The following is an 18,390-nucleotide window of genomic DNA, read 5'->3' as shown; positions in this document are numbered from 1 at the left end:
TGTAGTATAGAAATTAATACGGAATTGCTGTTCAATTAATCTTGGTCCAATCTCAGTCCCACATACTGTTAAAAATCATTGAGGGGCCAGGCACAGTGGCTCACACCTGTAATCCTAGCACTTTGGAGGCCAAGGAGGGCAGATCTCCTGACGTCAGGGGTTTGAGACCAGCCTGGCCAACACATGGTGAAACCCCACCTCTACGAAAAACACACAAAAAATTAGCTGGGCATGGTGGCGGGCACCTGTAATCCCAGCTACTCAGGAGGCTGAGGCAGGAGAATCACTTCAACCCGGGAGGCAGAGGTTGCAGTGAGCCGAGATCGCACCACCGCACTCCAGCCTGATTAACAGAGCGAGACTCCATTTCAAAAACAAAAAAAAATCATTGAGGATTTCAAGTCCCATTAGTCGTATCTCCACCAGCAAAGCAACGTGGAGAACTAGGGCAATTATCTAGTCTGTGAGCTCATCGGGGACCGGACCCAACAGATGCTTCTTCATTTATACCCCATGCAGACCCAGGTGTCTGACATGTGATGGTTGATCAATGTGTGCTGAACTGAGGAAGGTCAGGTCCCCAGCCACTGCCCTGGCCTGCCGGCCCACAGTGGCCTCATGGCTCTGGCAGACCCAGCTCACCTGAGCTTGCCTGGTAAGGATCTTAATTCTGTGACACATTAAAGAATAGCCATATTAGAAGAGTGGTAATTATTTGGAACTGGATATCAGGATGGAACTCATTAGCTAGAGTACAATTTATAAACTGACTAAAATGAAAAGGGGGCAGTAAAAGTGTCATTGCAAAAAATAGATGACACATTAAACCTTAATTAATTGCATGTCACTTAAAAAAGGAACAAACTACAAAATTAAAATCTTAATGAACACTGCCTGAAAAAGACATTTTTCAAATGCTAATGGAAAACGAGAGGAAGATCTGTCCAAAGTTTTGCACTCTTCGTCCTGATGTCCATCTTTTCAAAATGATCTCAGAAAATACAAATACTCTAAGGAACAAAGGCCACTGAGCCCTAGAATCAGAGTCATGCTATAAATTAGGGATCTGCTGCCTTAGGAAGCGACTGTAAAGCGTTATATTAATGACATGAACACAGTAATTAAATTATAAAAGTACCGATTATTAACATTTTATACAAATATCTTCCAGAGAATACAGAGGATTTCTGAAATGCCACTGTATCCATCTTCTCACCAGCAGACCCCCCAGCATCCTCACCTCCCACCCAGTGTTGTTTTGCCCAGGGCTCAACCATGTGGACAAAAGTGGAGCTGCCACCCCTGGGTCCACTCGCTGCCTTGTTGAGTGCTCTAAGTCTACACAAAATCCTCTATTTCACTTGAGGCAGCAACATCCTCAGTTCTTGGTAATGCATCACGATCAGTCTAACCCAGGACTTCTGAACCTCAGCACTATTGACATATTAGGCCAGGTAATTATTTGGTGTGGGCTGTCCTTTGCATTGGAGAACATTTAACAGCATCCCTGATCTCTACCTTCTTCTAGATGCCAGTAGCACTCTGCCAGTTCTGACAACCAAAAATGTCTCCAGACATGGCCAAATGTCCCCTGGGGCAACATTACCTCCAGCTGAGAATCACTAGTCGAATCTAACGGCTGCAATCCTGTTCCTCATTCTTCCAGCCTCCCTTACAGCTAAAAGTAGCCAAGCAACCCAGCACTGGTGACTGAGCCCTAAAGAGGGTTTTGCCTCCTGACGAAAAGGGACCAGCATGGTTGGTGCTGCTGCAGCTTCCTGTCTGAAACATGGATTGGGTGATTCTCGTGGAATCAAGGGGTGACAGATCAACAGGCTAAGGGGAGCCAAATGGACGGGAGGAAACCACTGGGGTCTGTGTTGTCCTCATGGAATCCAGGGTGAGCTCTGGAGGGTGACTGCCAACCTCAGACTTCCAGGGAGCTGAGAAATGCGGCCTGTTTTCTTTAAGCCGCTGTCTAGTCAGGATTTCTGTTACTTGCAGCCAAAAACATTCCAAACAGGTGCTAATGGGAAAAAATCTATACTTTCCATCACTCATCCTCAAGAAGGCTTTCTCTGGGAGCCATGGCCAGGCCTAGGACTAGCAGGAGGTGGGTGGAGCATGAAGCCCTGAATGTGTCACTTCCTTTCCTGTTTCTCCACCAGCCCCCACCCACCCCCATGTTATCCACCCTACAAACCCCAGCTCAGGTCTCCCTCTTGCCAGGGGGCCTTTCCTGGCCACAGGGGACCACTGTGGACCAGCCCTCACTGCCTCCCCTCGTGTCACCTCCAGCCTGTATCTTGGGCATTGTGGGTATAATCGGGATGACAAATCTGGACGCAGGGTCCCAAGAAAGAGCTTGTGCTCCAGCCCGGCAGGGAGGACAAGCCACCCCCACCACATAGCAGGTGGGAAGTGTGCTCAAAGTTCTCATCTCCCCTCAAAGAGGCACTGGAGTTGGGAAATAAACTTTCCAGCATCTCTGAGATATCTTTTCCTCATATTGGAGGGTCCAGGGGGTCTGAGTCCCAGCTGCCCACTAGGAGAACCTGCTCATTGGTGGACATTTCTTAGCTTCCATTCTTCCCAATCTCGCTTGCCGCCCCCTCACTCCACTTCCTGGGGCCACTGTCCCACAAAACTACTTGCCCCGAAGTCCTTGTCTCGAGGTTTGCTTTTCAGGTGACACAGAATGCTTGACTTTTCATCCTTTCTCTGGCTAATGACTTCAAACAATTCTACATGGCAAATTCACACTTCATAGGAAATTTAAGTTTTCCTTATAAACAGAAAGAAACCTCTATGTGGTTGGAAATCATCTGACTTTCCAGAAAGAGATAACCAGGGCTTCCCTGAGACAAGAGCAACCCTCCGACCCACAGGGGAGCATCTCTGATCTCTGTTCCTCACCTTCCTTTAAATCCACTTTGCTGCTTGGAATCACAGCAAGATTTGAGGTTATTGCTGCTTGTTTTTGCTTCCTGAAGGCTGCGGCAGTTACACCACACTTCAGGTCTGAAAGTGAGCTCCCTTAAGCAAGCCTGGAACCTGCCAACCTCCACAGATTCTGCCTCTCTTCAGAAAAAAAATCACATCCTCGATACGCTTCTCAGAGCCACCTATTTAAATAGACCTGTCACTGTGGGCATTAATACTTCAGTGAATTAACAAGGTTCTGCAACTCCCTTGTGATGCTCTTCAGCAGAGCCTGCGTTACTCCTTACGAAGCCAAACCAAAGATGCAATCGATCAGTCTCTCAGAACCCAGTTATACTTTTTATTACAATCTGAAGTGTCACTCTAAAAGAAAGGCTCTGGCTATTAGTTTCTTTAAATGGTTTATTTTTTTCTTAATATCACATATTTAAATGGAAAGAATAAGACTTAAAATATTTGTGTGAAGTTTAGAAATATATCAACATCTGTCCTTATTGCTGTCCACTAATCCTGGGGAAGCAGTTCAACACTTTTTTTTTTTTTTTTTTTTTTTTAATTCTTACCCATCTACTGTAAAAGGAAAACAAAACCCACTTTTCTTGGGAGAACTGTAAGCTTAGTAGTAATAGTAGAAGATGAAAATATTCCATAAGTTCTACACTACAACCAAAGCTTAAGAGGGCAGCTCAAAAGCTCCCTAAAAAAGATGTCACTTTTCTTTTTTTTCTTTTGAGACAGAGTCTCACTCTGTTGCCTAGGCTGGAATGCAGTGGCATGATATGGGCTCACTGCAACCTCCGCCTCCTAGGTTCAAGCGATTCTCTTGCCTCAGCCTCCCGAGTAGCTGGGATTACAGGCTTGTGCTACCATCCCCGGCTAAATTTTTTTTGTATTTTCAGTAGAGGCGGGATTTCACCATGTTGGCCAGGCTGGTCTCGAACTCCTGTCCTCAGGTGATCCACCCGCCTCAGCCTCCCACAATGCTGAGATTACAGACGTGAGCTACCATGCCCGGCCAAGATGTCACACTTTTATTTGAGGGAGGAATACAGAACAAGCGAGGAAGAATACACAGAGGGGAAAATGTCTCTTCTCACTTTGTATATCCTTTCCCTTAAATTATTTATATCAGTGGTTCTCGATGGGAAGCAATTTTTTCCCCAACCTGGGAGACTTTTAGCAACATCTAGAGACATTTTTGGTTGTCACAACTGAGGAGGTGCTGCAGTCATCTTGTGGGTAGAGGCCAGGGATGCCACTAGAAATCCTACAATTTGAAAGACAGCCCCCACAACAAAGAATTATCTGGCTCTACATGCCAGTAGTGCTGAAATTAAGAAACCCCTGGCCAGGTGCGGTGGCTCACACCTGTAATCCCAGCACTTTGGGAGGATGAGGCATGCAGATCACAAGGTCAGGAGTTTGAGACCAGCCTGGCCAATATGGAGAAACCTTGTCTCTACTAAAAATACAAACATTAGCTGGTGTGGTGTGGTGCATGCTTATAGTCCCAGCTACTCAAGAGGCTGAAGCAAGAGAATCGCTTGAACCCAGGAGGCAGAGATTGCAGTCAACCGAGATTGCGCCACTGCACTCCACCCTGGGCGACAGAATGAGACTCCGTCTTAAAAAAAAACAAAAAACAAAAAACAAACAAAAAAACCCAAACAGAACAAAAAAGCAAAAAACAAAAACCCTGAGGTAGGGGCTTACTACCCTCATTAAGAAAGTTTAAGTATCTCATTCACAAGATATTTTTCAAAGGGAAAACAAACCACATTTTTTCATTCACTTAACAGACAACTATTGAACACATAAACTCACCAATAATCATAATAATAACAATAATCACAACCAACACGTCCAAAGGCTTCTCCAAGCCCAGCATGCACCCGAGGGCTGTTCTGTTGTGAACTTGCTCAATCCGCACCCCGCTTTCCTGCGGTGGGTGCTATCATTAGCCTCATTTTATAGAAGAGGAAACTGGGGCCCAGAGAGGTGAGTGACAGGCTGCAGGTGTAGAGATGGGAAGTGGAGAAGACGAATTTGAAACTGGGTCCTGGCTCCTGGACTGTTTCTGTTCAGCTCCCTGCTCTGTACCTCATATAGTACAGGGAGAGACTCACTAGAGGATCCCACAGACAATAATCTGTGGATTGTTCTAGACTGTGATGGGGGATGGGCTTGCAAAGTGCAGAATAGGGGAGGGAGAGTCTCAAATCTAATGCCAAATTTGTATCCAAATAACTGATGGGGAAGAGCAATGTCAGCAGAAAACCCACTGCCCGCAGACTCATCGTTCCAAGAGATGTGCAAGGTGTTTCTGGAATCCTCTAAATGCTGTCACACATGCCTGAAACCCCCAGGAGACCCAGGGAAGAAAGCACGGCAGTCAAATGGAGTGATTAGAGGGCAACTGACCTAAAAAAGGTTTGCAGTTCAAACTAATTCAATGGGAAAGTGCAGTGATGTGACTGACATCATAAATGTTCAGTTGAAAAAGTCAATTACCAAACATCTACGCCCAATTATAACTAGATCCAGAAATAGTAAAAGTGTCTGAAGCTCCCGCCAAACACAAAAGCATCACATAATTACCATTTAATTAGTAGGAACCATTTCTCATTGATGAGGGCAGGCAGGGCTGAAACTCTGTTGAAACTGATATCTCATTTTTTTAAAATGAAACTATCATCTCTGAATCAAAAGTACAATCGATGGGACTCGTTTTTAATTATGATTTTTTTTTATTTCCAAGAAAGTTTTCATCTTTGAAGCCTCTATTCTCATTCACTGAACTTATTTTTCTTATAGCATCTCCTAAGACTAAAGAATCCCCTAAGGTTAAAGCAGAAAGAAAGATAATCTGAAGCAATTGTGAATCCTGTAACTCCAGATTGATCTCGAGAAAAACAACAGACGGGCTCAGACTGGGCGGTGCTGCACACTGGTTAGAATCAAGACTGTCCTGTCATGGGCAACAGGTTATGACAGAAACTTCACAGACCCAAGAAGACTAGGGGCAGGGCGCGGTGGCTCATACCTGTAATCCCAGCACTTTGGGAGGCTAAGGCGGGCAGATCACGGGACGTCAGGAGTTTGAGACCAACCTGGCCAACATGGTGAAACCCCATCTCTACTAAAAATACAAAAATTAGCTGCGTGTGGTGGCAGCTGCCTGTAATCCTAGCTACTCCGGAGGGTGAGGAAGGAGAATCGCTTGAACCCGGGAGGTGGAGGTTGCAGTGAGCCGAGATTGCACCACTGCACTCCAGCCTGGGCAACAGAGTGAGATTGTCTCAAAAAAAAAAAAAAAAAGAAGAAGACTAGGGACAACTAAGAAGAAGACAACTAAATGTGGGAGCCCAGCAGGGGTCCTGGAACAGAAAAGTGACATTAACTGGAAGCACTGATGCCTGGGAAAACTCTGATGCCACCTTCAGGATAACCAAGACAGGGGTGGTGCTGTGATCTGAATGTTGACGACCCTCCAAAATTCCTATGCTGGAACTTCAGACCCACTGGGATGGTATTAAGAGGTGAGGCCTTTAGGGGGTGATTAGATCATGAGGGCTGTGCCCTCCTGAATCAAACTAGTGCCTTATGAAAGAGGTTTCGAGGGTACCTCGGTGTCCCCTCTGCCATGAGAGGAGACAGTAAGAAGGAATGGGCATCAGCAGACATCGAACCTGCCGGCACCTTGATCTTGGACTTCTCAGCCTCCCCAAGTGTGAGCAATAAATTTCTACAGTTATAAATTACACAGGTGAGGTATTTTGTTATAGCAGCAGAACAACTAAGACAGAGAGGAAATCCACTTCTTCAGGAACTTGCAGCGCCAAGCAGGACTGGATGAACCCAGTGCCAAGAACAAAAATAAAGAGAAATTAAAATAACAGAATTAAGTAACGGTAAAAGCAGCATCTGAGATGTCAGCTGCTAACTGAATCTAACACGACATGTGTTTGACACGTATTTTCTCATTTAATTCTCAAAATAACCCGATGAGGTTGCACGAAGGATGATCATTGATTCTATTTCAGAGTGAAGAAAAGAGTTAAAGCTATTAGTTGTGTGGGATTTAGCTTAGTAGCTCATTGAAGCTGGATAGCCTTTAGGAGTGTATAAAGTATTGTCATATTTTAGCCTCAGGGAGGTGAGGGAGAAAGAGGTCATTACTCTCATTTCACAGATGGGAACAGGAAAGTGCGTTCTCCAAGATGGCGCAAAAGACAAAGGGGAGCTGATCCAGGTTGATAGCCTGAGAATTTTCCACTCTATGACACATCATAGAAAACGGAAATTGCCACACACATCACCACGCAATACCACATTGCCTCCTAACATTACCACGCAACTCCTCATCACCCACTAACATTACCGCGCAACTCCACATCACCCGCCAACATCACCACGCAACTCCACATCACCCGCTAACGTCACCATGCAACTCCACATCACCCGCTAGCATCACCATGCAACTCCACATCACCTGCTAACGTCACCACGCAACTCCACATCACCCACTAACATTACCACGCAACTCCACATCACCTCCTAATGTCACCACACAACTCCACATCACCTGCTAACGTCACCACGCAACTCCACATCACCTGCTAACGTCACCACGCAACTCCACATCACCTCCTAACTTCACCACGCAACTCCCATCACCCACTAACATTACCACGCCCACATCACCTCCTAACGTCACCACGCAACTCCACATCACCTCCTAACGTCACCACGCAACTCCACATCACCTGCTAACATCACCATGCAACTCACATCACCCACTAACATTACCACGCAACTCCACATCACCTCCTAACGTCACCATGCAACTCCACATCACCTCCTAACGTCACCACGCAACTCCACATCACCTCCTAACGTCACCACGCAACTCCACATCACCCACTAACGTTACCACGCAACTCCACATCACCTCCTAATGTTACCACGCAACTCCACATCACCTGCTAACGTCACCACGCAACTCCACATCACCTCCTAACGTCACCACGCAACTCCACATCACCTCCTAACGTCACCACGCAACTCCACATCACCCACTAACGTTACCACGCAACTCCACATCACCTCCTAATGTTACCACGCAACTCCACATCACCTGCTAACGTCACCACGCAACTCCACATCACCTCCTAACGTCACCACGCAACTCCACATCACCCCCTAACCTTACCATGCAACTCCACATCACCTCCTAACGTCACCACGCAACTCCACATCACCTGCTAACGTCACCACGCAACTCCACATCACCTCCTAACGTCACCACGCAACTCCACATCACCTGCTAACGTCACCACGCAACTCCACATCACCTCCTAACGTCACCACGCAACTCCACATCACCTGCTAACATCACCATGCAACTCACATCACCCACTAACATTACCACGCAACTCCACATCACCTCCTAACGTCACCATGCAACTCCACATCACCTCCTAACGTCACCACGCAACTCCACATCACCTCCTAACGTCACCATGCAACTCCACATCACCCACTAACGTTACCACGCAACTCCACATCACCTCCTAATGTTACCACGCAACTCCACATCACCTGCTAACGTCACCACGCAACTCCACATCACCTCCTAACGTTACCACGCAACTCCACATCACCCCCTAACCTTACCATGCAACTCCACATCACCTCCTAACGTCACCACGCAACTCCACATCACCTGCTAACGTCACCACGCAACTCCACATCACCTCCTAACGTCACCACGCAACTCCACATCACCTGCTAACGTCACCACGCAACTCCACATCACCTCCTAACGTCACCACGCAACTCCACATCACCTCCTAACGTCACCACGCAACTCCACATCACCTGCTAACGTCACCACGCAACTCCACATCACCTCCTAACGTCACCACGCAACTCCACATCACCCGCTAACATTACCACGCAACTCCACATCACCTCCTAATGTCACCACGCAACTCCACATCACCTGCTAACGTCACCACGCAACTCCACATCACCTCCTAACGTCACCACGCAACTCCACATCACCTGCTAACGTCACCACGCAACTCCACATCACCTCCTAACGTCACCACGCAACTCCACATCACCCACTAACATTACCACGCAACTCCACATCACCTCCTAACGTCACCACGCAACTCCACATCACCTGCTAACGTCACCACGCAACTCCACATCACCTCCTAACGTCACCACGCAACTCCACATCACCCACTAACATTACCACGCAACTCCACATCACCTCCTAATGTCACCACGCAACTCCAAATCACCTGCTAACGTCACCAGGCAACTCCACATCACCTCCTAACGTCACCACGCAACTCCACATCACCTAACGTTACCATGCAACTCCACATCACCTCCTAACATTACCACGCAACTCCACATCACCTCCTAACATTACCACGCAACTCCACATTGCCTCTTAACATTACCCTGCAACACCATGTTGCCTCCTAACATTACCATGTAACCCCGGATCACCTCCTAATGTTACCCTGCAACTCCACGTTACCTCCTAATGTTACCATGCAACTCCACATCACCTTCTAACGTTACCATGCAACACGTCCCTCCTAACGTCACCATGCAACTCCACATCACATCCCAACATTAACATGCAACTCTGCATCACCTCGTAATGTTACAATGCAACTCCACATCGCCTCCTAACGTTACTATGCAATGCCACCCACCAGCAAGCAGTGACCTAAGATGGCCTGGGCCGTTCCCACCATCCCTACGCCCACCTTCAACAGCACAGTCTTGCCATTTACAGCCAAGAGATCACCCCTTTCTGAGGAGGAACAGATATGGACAGGGCTTGGGGTGTAGAATGGGTGGGCAGGAGGAAAACAGCAGGTGAGGGAAGGTGCCACCCACTGCAAAGCTCAGCAAGGAGCAGGAAGGGGCATCCTAAAGGGAACCAATGCTGTGGCTTTTTTAAAAACTCAGATAATTACAGAAGTATATGTCAGTGAAGAAACTATTATTTATTGCAGCAACTAGGCATTGTTTCTATGGGAGTGATTCATCTCAAAACATATTCTGTAAAGGAGCAGCTCTGGTGTCCCAGGGCCCCTGGAAGCTGCATAGGACAGGTGGACATACCTGCTAGCATCAGGGCTCGGATGCAGTCCGTTCGACCCTGCATGGCGGCTTTCATCAGGGCGGTGAACCCGAACGCATTCCTCCTTTCAAGGTCAAGACCGGGGAAATAGTTCAACAAGTAGTTAGTGATGATAGCGTGCCCTGTAAAGAGAAGTGTACACGTGTATTGGTTCCCACTTCCACAAAATGTGCTGGTTCCAGCCAGGCCTTCCTAGAGAAAGAAAGAAACACCGAGTCAGCCCTGGGCCAGCCGGTCTGCTGTGTGAGTTTTTCTCGGACCCCAAGACAGAATTCTCCTGGAGCCCAGGAAACAGAGGAAAGCAGAAGGCACCACCCTGGCTGCAGCACTGCTGTTTTGGGTTCTTGCAGGTCCCCTTCCGCAAAGCACTCGAGGGAGGAGCTGTCCCATCACACTATTGGGGGTGGATGTGGGGGGCAGGGACGCTGTGGGCAGGTAGGGAGTGCAGCCTCAGACAGCCAATGCGGGCAGGAAGCCTCAACTCCCAGCAGGAGACGCCCGTGCAAACAGACGCAAAGCTGCAAATGAGCTTCAGAACCACTTCCAAGTGCTCCAGAGCTGCAGGGAGGAAAAAGTCATCATCATAGCAATAGGACAGTGCCAATTCACGCTGGCACCCTCTGTTCCCACCCAGAAGCAGGAGTCTCTCTCTCCACCCGTACCCGCCACCCCCCTCCCCCCGCCGCAGTGTGTGTGTGTGTGTGTGTGTGTGTGTGTGTGTGTCTCTCTCTCTCTCTAACTACCTACCTACCCCCACACACATCCCACAGAGTGTCGCAGGCAAGGCCCTCAGCTATAAAGCAAAGTAGGTAAGGAGATTTCTCAGAGAACACAGATTTCTCCCCTTTCTCACCTTGCACCTCCAAAAAGGATCTAACTTTCTGCTCATTCCCAGGCACGCCCATGGTGCTCTCAGTTAATGGTGAATAAGGAGAACATCACAGCAACAGTCCTGTTTCCAGGATTCTCCCATGGAAAACCAAAATGGAGTGGAAGAGCATCCTCTTGGGTCAACTGTCCACGCCACCTGATGCCAGCTAGCCCATAAGTCCTTGTGTGAGTACACCTCCCCCTCCCCCACTTCAGTGCCTTGGAGCAGGGTCCATCCCAGCCTTGGCACACTGGACACAGGGGGCCGCATGACTCTTGGTTGTGGGGACTGCCCTGTGCACTGCAGGACGCTGGGCAGATCCCTGGTCTCTACCCGTTAGATGCCAGTAGCAACCACCCCCACTCTCGCACAGGTTGTGACAACCACAACTGTGTCCAGACACCGCCAAACTGCCATTGGTGGAGCAAGAACACCCCAGGTGAGAACCACTGTCCCCGAAGCTCAGACTTCACTCCTTCATGGCCACCGGGTGGAAAGAGCTTCCTTCCTCTCTCCCTCCACTGCACCCTCCCCTTAGCTGCCACCTCCATCCAGGCCCCTGCTGATGACGTCTGAAACCCTCCCCTTAGCTGCCACCTCCATCCAGGCCCCTGCTGATGACGTCTGAAACCCTTGGGAATATGAGCAATCTGCCCGAGTCTCTCCTCCTGAACCCCAGGGGAGGTGCTGGATACCCAGTTCCCATCCTTTTTGTTTATTTGAGAGATGGAGTCTCTCTTTGTCACAATCATAGCTCACTGTAGTGTGGATCTCCTGGGCTCAAGAGATCCTCCCTCAGCCTCCCAAGTAGCTGGGCTCCCGGGCAAGCATCATCATGCCCAGCTAATTAAAACAAATTTTTTTGTGTGTAGAGATGGGATCTCCCAACGTTGCCAAGGCTGGTCTGAAACTCCTGCATTCAAGCAGTTCTCCTGCCTCAGCCTCCCAAAGTGCTGGGATTCCAGGCGTGAGCCACTGTGCCTGGCTACAGTCCCCATTCTTATGCACCAATGATGCAGTGCACAGAAATCCCCACTTATTCATTCCAACTCAAGCATGTTCCTTTCAGCCCCCACTGTGGCAGCTGCAGGGGCCTCGTGGATATTTCTATGCACTCTCTCCTTAACTTGGCATCACCTCCCCCCAGGAATCCCTGAATCATGGAGAAGCCGGGCCCTGGGCCCAGAATCCCCACAGGCATCTGGTTTGCACAGAAACTTCCAATGGGTGGCACTGCCTGAGATTTGGGATGGGAGAGAGGTGGTAAGGACATTACTCTGGGGTCGGGCAGGCATGAGACCTGAGGTGCCTCCCCAGCCCAGCCCGCCTCTGCAGACAGAATACTACGTGAGCATGAGGCTGCAGCAGCTTCCAGGATTCCCTGCTGCAGCTGAGATCTCCAGTAGGCAGGGCTGGGCACCCTTGGCCTCTGCTCTCCCAGAGCCCCTTCAGTTCAGCAAATCCAATATGAAACCCTCTGATATATCAAGTGGCTTCTGTCTCCCCAGCCATACCCTGAGGGATAGTACTGCCGGGGCTGGAACCCAGTTTCCTCCTTTGAGGGCCACTCCAGGCTGCTGCCCCACCAGTATGAAATCCTGTGGGTTTGCTCTTCATCAATCCAAGCAAAGAAGGAACAGTCAACCAAAATCAGGGGTGAACTCTGCTGAGGAGCAAGCTTGCCATTGACTTCAGCCCATCTCCTGAGCTCTCCACAAATGTGAAAAGGGGAACCACGTATTTTTTTGAAAAGGAAGCCCTGATGAGTCTAACAGTGTTCAGGTTATAAGCGGGAAACAAAGGGTACGATCCCCTCGCTGCGTGACTCACAGTCAGTCACTGGTGCTTTTTTGACTCATTTACACCACACTGCCCTCCCTCGTCCTTTACTATGTGCGGGGAGGGGCTAAGGCCAGCTGTCAGGTACCCAGAACTGCTGAATTACTCTCAACTGGGCGGTGTGGGAAGGTGAGCGAATCCTTTGATCTCAGTTTGGTTTATGGTCCAGTTAAATGCTTGGCGACACCTGTCAGTTAGATTTAGCCAGGGGCATAGTAAAACGAATTGCAATTCGTTTGGAGCCATTTCTTTAAACTGTGAAATAGCACGTCCGTCACAATCTTCTGCAGGATGTTCCTTTGCACTGATATATCCTCAGCACTTTGAACAGGTGGAAAGAGGAAAAATTGAAAGTCTACAGAGCAAACCGCCCATTATACAGATCTGTTCTGCATATTATGTTGAGTCCAGAAAAACCAACATGCAGCCAACTTTTTCTGACTACAGGCCTGAGCTTTCGATGATCCAAGAAATCACGCCCTGCTTCCCACGGGTTTTCCCAGGATGGCAGAATAATACTTCTCATCACACAGATGACCCCATTCAATGGAAATCAAAGGTGGACCCAATACTTCTAAGAATGTATAAGTTTTAACCTTTCTTCTTTAAAAACCATGATAAGTAACCAAAGGGAGCTTTCCTTTTCTTTACATATATGAGACACACAGCCTTCCTTGCACGAGGGAACCCAAACACACGCCATATTGAAATCTAGTTTGAGGCCAGGTGCAGTGGCTCACTCCTGTAATTCCAGCACTTTGGGAGGCCAAGGCAGGCAGATCACTTGAGGCCAGGAGTTCGAGACCGGCCTGGGCAACATAGTGAAACCCTGTCTCTACTAAAAATACAAAAATTAGCTGGGTGTGCTGGTGCTTGCCTATATTCTCAGCTACTCAGGAGGTTGAGGCAGGAGAATTGCTTGAACCCAGGAGGTGGAGGTTGCAGTGAGCTGAGATCACGCCACTGAACTCCAGCCTGGACGACAGAGTGAGACCCTGTCTCAAAAAAAAAAAAAAAATCTAGTTTGAGCCCAGTCCAACTTGGACATTATGGAATCGGACTTGGTTCCTGAAATCCTCAGAGAAGCCCTTTTAAAGGGTAGGTTCACCTAGAGAACCCCAGAACACCCACTCTCCCCCAATAAGGCCTACCCTGCTTAAGAGAGGGTCACAAGTGACCCAGGGAGGAAGTGAATTTGAATGAAATCGCATCACTGGAACACAGTGTAGACAGTGAGCTCAGTACTGAAGAGAGCTGGCTCTGAGAACAGCCAGGTTCGAGGCCCAGGCCTGCCACTCAGAATCTGGGTGGCTTTTGGAAGTCAGCTTTTCCATATCTGTACAATGAGGGATAATATCAACCTCCCATTTGTGAAAATTACGGGAGACAATATGTGTAAAAGGTGCCCAGCAGAATAGAAAAATCTGGAAGAAAAATTCTGAATAATCCAGGCAGGCACTCCACTGTCAAGGGGCTAGAACGTGTTCCCCTCTCCTTAACCCGCGGGCTGTGTGCACTGACTCCCCGTGAAAGACTATTACACGGAAACGGGGGAGGAGGGAGAGAACCGCCCTGTGGAGAAACCTGCTAACATGACCTCAGCCAGGTGACAAAGGCCAATATCATCAGCGATGTGTCAGGTTGGTAGCGTGTCTCCTGATACCATGTGCTGAGAACGGCCCTTTATCGGGGGTCTTCCTCCAAAAACTCATAACTCCAGTCTCATCACAAGAAAAGCATCAGACACATCCAAATTAAGGAATATTCTGCAACGTACCCGACCAGTCCTCCTCAAAACTGTCAAAGTCATGAAAAACAAGACAAGTCTGAGAAGCTCACAGCCAAGAGGAGCCTGAGGCGCCTGAGTGCTAAACGCCACATGCGATCCTGCAACAGAAAAAGGAAATCCGGGAACCGCTGAGGAAATCTGAATAAAGAATGGACTTCAGTTAATAATGGTGCATTGACACGGGTCCATTCATTGTGTCCAATGCATCATGGACATCAGATCTTAACAACAGAGGGAACCGGTGTGAGGCACGCAGGCATTCTCTGTACAATGTTTGTGGTTTCTCTGTAAGCATAAACTATTCTCAAATCAAAAGTTTATTTTAAAAAAAGAGGAGATAGGCCTGGCGCGGTGGCGCACGCCTGTAATCCCAGCACTCTGGGAGGCCGAGATGGGTGGATCACGTGGCAAAGAGATCAAACCATCCTGGCCAACATGGTGAAACCTCATCTCTACCAAAAATACAAAAATTAGCTGGGCATGGTGGCGTGCACCTGTAGTCCCAGTTACTCCAGAGGCTGAGGCAGGAGAATCACTTGAATCCAGGAGGTGGAGGTTGCGGTGAGCCAAGATCGCACCACTGCACTCCAGCCTGGTGACAGAGCAAGATGCCATCTCAAAAAAAAAAAAAAGAGGAGAACTGGCTGGGCATGGTGGCTCACGCCTGTAATCCTAGCACTTTGGGAAGCCGAGGGGGGCGGATCACCTGAGGTCAGGAGTTCAAGACCAGACTGGCCAACATGGGGAAACTCCATCTCTACTAAAAATACAAAAATTAGCTGGGAGTGGTGGCGGGTGCCTGTAATCCCAGCTACTCGGGAGGCTGAGGCAGGAGAATCACTTGAACCCAGGAGGTGGAGGTTGCAGTGAGCAGAGATCATGCCACTGTACTCCAGCCTGGGCAACAGAGCAAGACGCTGTCTCAAAATAAATACATAAATAAAAATAAAAATAAAAAAGGGGAAACTAGCACAAAGCCGTTCAAAACGAATGCAAGGTTGGGACGATGATTCACAGCTGGCTGTGCGGCCTGGTGTGGGGCCTTCTCCACCCTGGACCTGAGGCTCTCCCAGCGGTGGGGAGCTCACCAGGAGGCCACCAGAGCATTCGGGAGGCAGAGATGGAGCCCAGCCCCCAACCCCAGGCAGAAGGAGGGAGAGGAGTGCTTAATTCAGAGAGCTCCTAAATGAGTGGATGGACAGGTCTGTGGTATGCAAAAGAGGAAAGCTGGAAATGACGCCTGGCCCCGCCGCACCCCTGGTTCCGCTGTGCATGGATGCCAAGGCGCCTTTGTTGGGAGACACAGAGAGGTGGACACCCATGCCACTGGGCCTGACCGGCCTCTCAGCCTGGCCCAACAGTGCTCCTGTGCTTCCCGTTTGACTCTTCCCCAGGCCCCATGGGGAAAATGTTAAACTTTTCACATGGAAGTCACCGACCTCACGCAAACCCCTCTCCTGTATGACTCGTCTTCAAGTTCACAGAGGGAACCGAAACCACCAGAAGGGAAGTCCCTCGGCTTTCCCCCATCGCCCCCCATGCTGCCAACATTCATGGGCCTCCGAGAAAGAAAAGTGAAATCCTGAGCCCTCCAACGGACTGAACTGACCCCCTCCTGGCCAAGGGGACCCCAGAGAACCCTTGAAAACTGAGTCCTGTCTATGACAGGATGGAAGGGTGATATGCCTCGTTATACCCATTCCTTGCTAACTGTGAGGCTTTCTTTCCTAAGTCTAAATAGAAACCAGCCCGTTCTAAAGACTCCTCCACTGATATAAACCAACTGCCTGATGCTGCCCCACCCTTCTGCAATTTGAACGAAACAACCGACCAGCATTCCGTCCTCATGAGAGACACTGGCCATGGCTTTGGAGTGGGTCCAGCAGGTCCACAGAGGACACGCAGTGAGGGTTTTCATGTCCTCTGCTTCACCTTTTGAGGTCAGGGCCTGAAAACTCCACCCTCAGATCATGCTAACGCTGTCACTTTTTGAACACAGGTCCCAGGGAGAGGCACGGAGCTCGATTGCACACGTGTGTGTTTCTCCTCTAATTGATATTCAATGCTTCTCCCATAGCTTACGGAATATGTGTATTGTGTATTGAGCCACCTCGTTCAGCATGCGTTGTTCTTCTGTCTTGTTCTTCTGCCCCTGGAAGGGTCTGTTTCTGGCTTCTGGCCGGAGGCTCTGCTTCCCTGCCACAATGGCCACCCTGCAGGCTGCAACCTTTTATGAGAAGAAAGTCCTTCTTTCCAAGTTTATGAACCTAGTCAGTCCTCAGTTCACATTTCCTATTGAAAACGCAGGGGATTCTCCTCTTGCTGAAAGAGGCTTATCCCTGCTCCTCCCCTCCTGTGCTTGACAGCCACTCCCTGCCCACTGCTGTGGAATATTTATCAGATCCCTCCTGTTTCTCATCAACCTCTCCTTCCTTGCAGACCCACTTCCCTCAGAATGCTGTTGGGGCTCAGAAAGCAATACCCCACAGTGAAGGCCTCAGAAGCAAAGGTTTCTCTCTGCCCTCCTGCCCTCTCGTCTCTCAGTCCCTTCTTCCCTGAGGCCAGCCATCCAAACTGGAATCCCTTCCCCAAGGCGGATCTTTGAAACCAGAACCCCTTTTCCCTAAAGCCAGCCATAAAACCTAAAAATACTGCTCTAATATAGAAATCATCTGACTTGCCAAGTCTGACTGTAGGTCATAAGACCCCCGTTCCAGGGAGGGTCATTCCCAGAAGGAAGGAGTGCTGCTCAGAGAAACCTGGAAGAATCGAGGAGACAGGCAGGCCTGTGGGGTTTCCCCACTCAGTCTATTAGCATTATATTTCTTCTTTTTTTTTTTTTTTTTTTTTTTTGAGACACAGTCTCACTCTGTCACCCAGGCTGGAGTGCAGTGGCGCAATCTCGGCTCACTGCAACCTCTGCCTCCTGGGTTCAAGCCATTCTCCTGCCTCAGCCTCCCAAAGTGCTAGGATTATAGGCATGAGCCACTGCGCCTGGCCTGTCCAACTATATTTCTACATAACTGTCCACACATTGTTGAACCTAAGCAGAAAAATGGAAAATTCCTCCTGTATTTTTGCTCATTCTGAAGGCTCCCATGTACGCATGTTTTTTGTATGCCTCTTCTCTCATTCACCTGCCTTTTGCAAGTTGATTTCAGTGAAACTTCAGAAGGCCCTTAGTTCCTACAATGAACTAATGGCCCGTATTCTTCACACTGCCCTCTGTTGAGTGACTTCCCAGTTCTCTGTCTAGTGGAACCTTGGCCGATGGGATGTTTGCAGTCATGATGGAAGCAGAAGGTTGAAATTTACTTATCCAGACTTACATGCATGTTTGTGCCTCAGCTGTCTCCCCAGGAAGAACATGCCCAGGCTGGCTCACTGCTCCCAGGAAGAGGATGAGTAATGCATGCAGCAGAGCTGCCCCAGCCGAAGTGCCCAAGAACAGGTCCCCGACTTGCCCACAGACTTGAGCAAGGAGAGTTTAGATCAACGGATCCCCAGCCCGTCCACAGATGCATAAGCAATAAAAACATCCCAGAGCATGGGAGTTGTTTGTTACACAGCAATAACTAGCTGACATGCATGCTCAAGGGTCTCTCATCTTAAAAGCATATGTGACTCACAGCAATCCCTGTGGGCCTGACTTCATGTTCCCGCCACCCTCCATCAACCATTCAACTCCGCTTCAGTCCACTTCCAGACCTATCTACTCTCACTCTTGCTACCGACACTCTCTGACTTTGCTGAAACCACCTCCAGCAGTCCCCA

The 18,390-nt window shown here is 49.0% G+C and overlaps 1 protein-coding gene across 1 annotated transcript in view; it reads right to left on the bottom strand.

Moving 5' to 3' along the window:
* Positions 1-18,390, bottom strand: part of ANKRD33B (ankyrin repeat domain 33B) — a 94,768-nt gene that overhangs the window by 10,351 nt on the left and 66,027 nt on the right. The window contains exon 3 of the mRNA XM_024246880.3: positions 10,099-10,239. Within this exon, the coding sequence (XP_024102648.2) occupies positions 10,099-10,239 (141 nt within the window). The remainder of the gene's footprint in view (positions 1-10,098; positions 10,240-18,390) is intronic.

The sequence above is a fragment of the Pongo abelii genome, chromosome 4 (assembly GCF_028885655.2).
Source record: "Pongo abelii isolate AG06213 chromosome 4, NHGRI_mPonAbe1-v2.0_pri, whole genome shotgun sequence".
In the NCBI taxonomy this organism is placed as follows: Eukaryota; Metazoa; Chordata; class Mammalia; order Primates; family Hominidae; genus Pongo; species Pongo abelii.
Note: the sequence above shows the minus strand (reverse complement) of the source record. Positions and strands in the feature narration are given on the sequence as shown.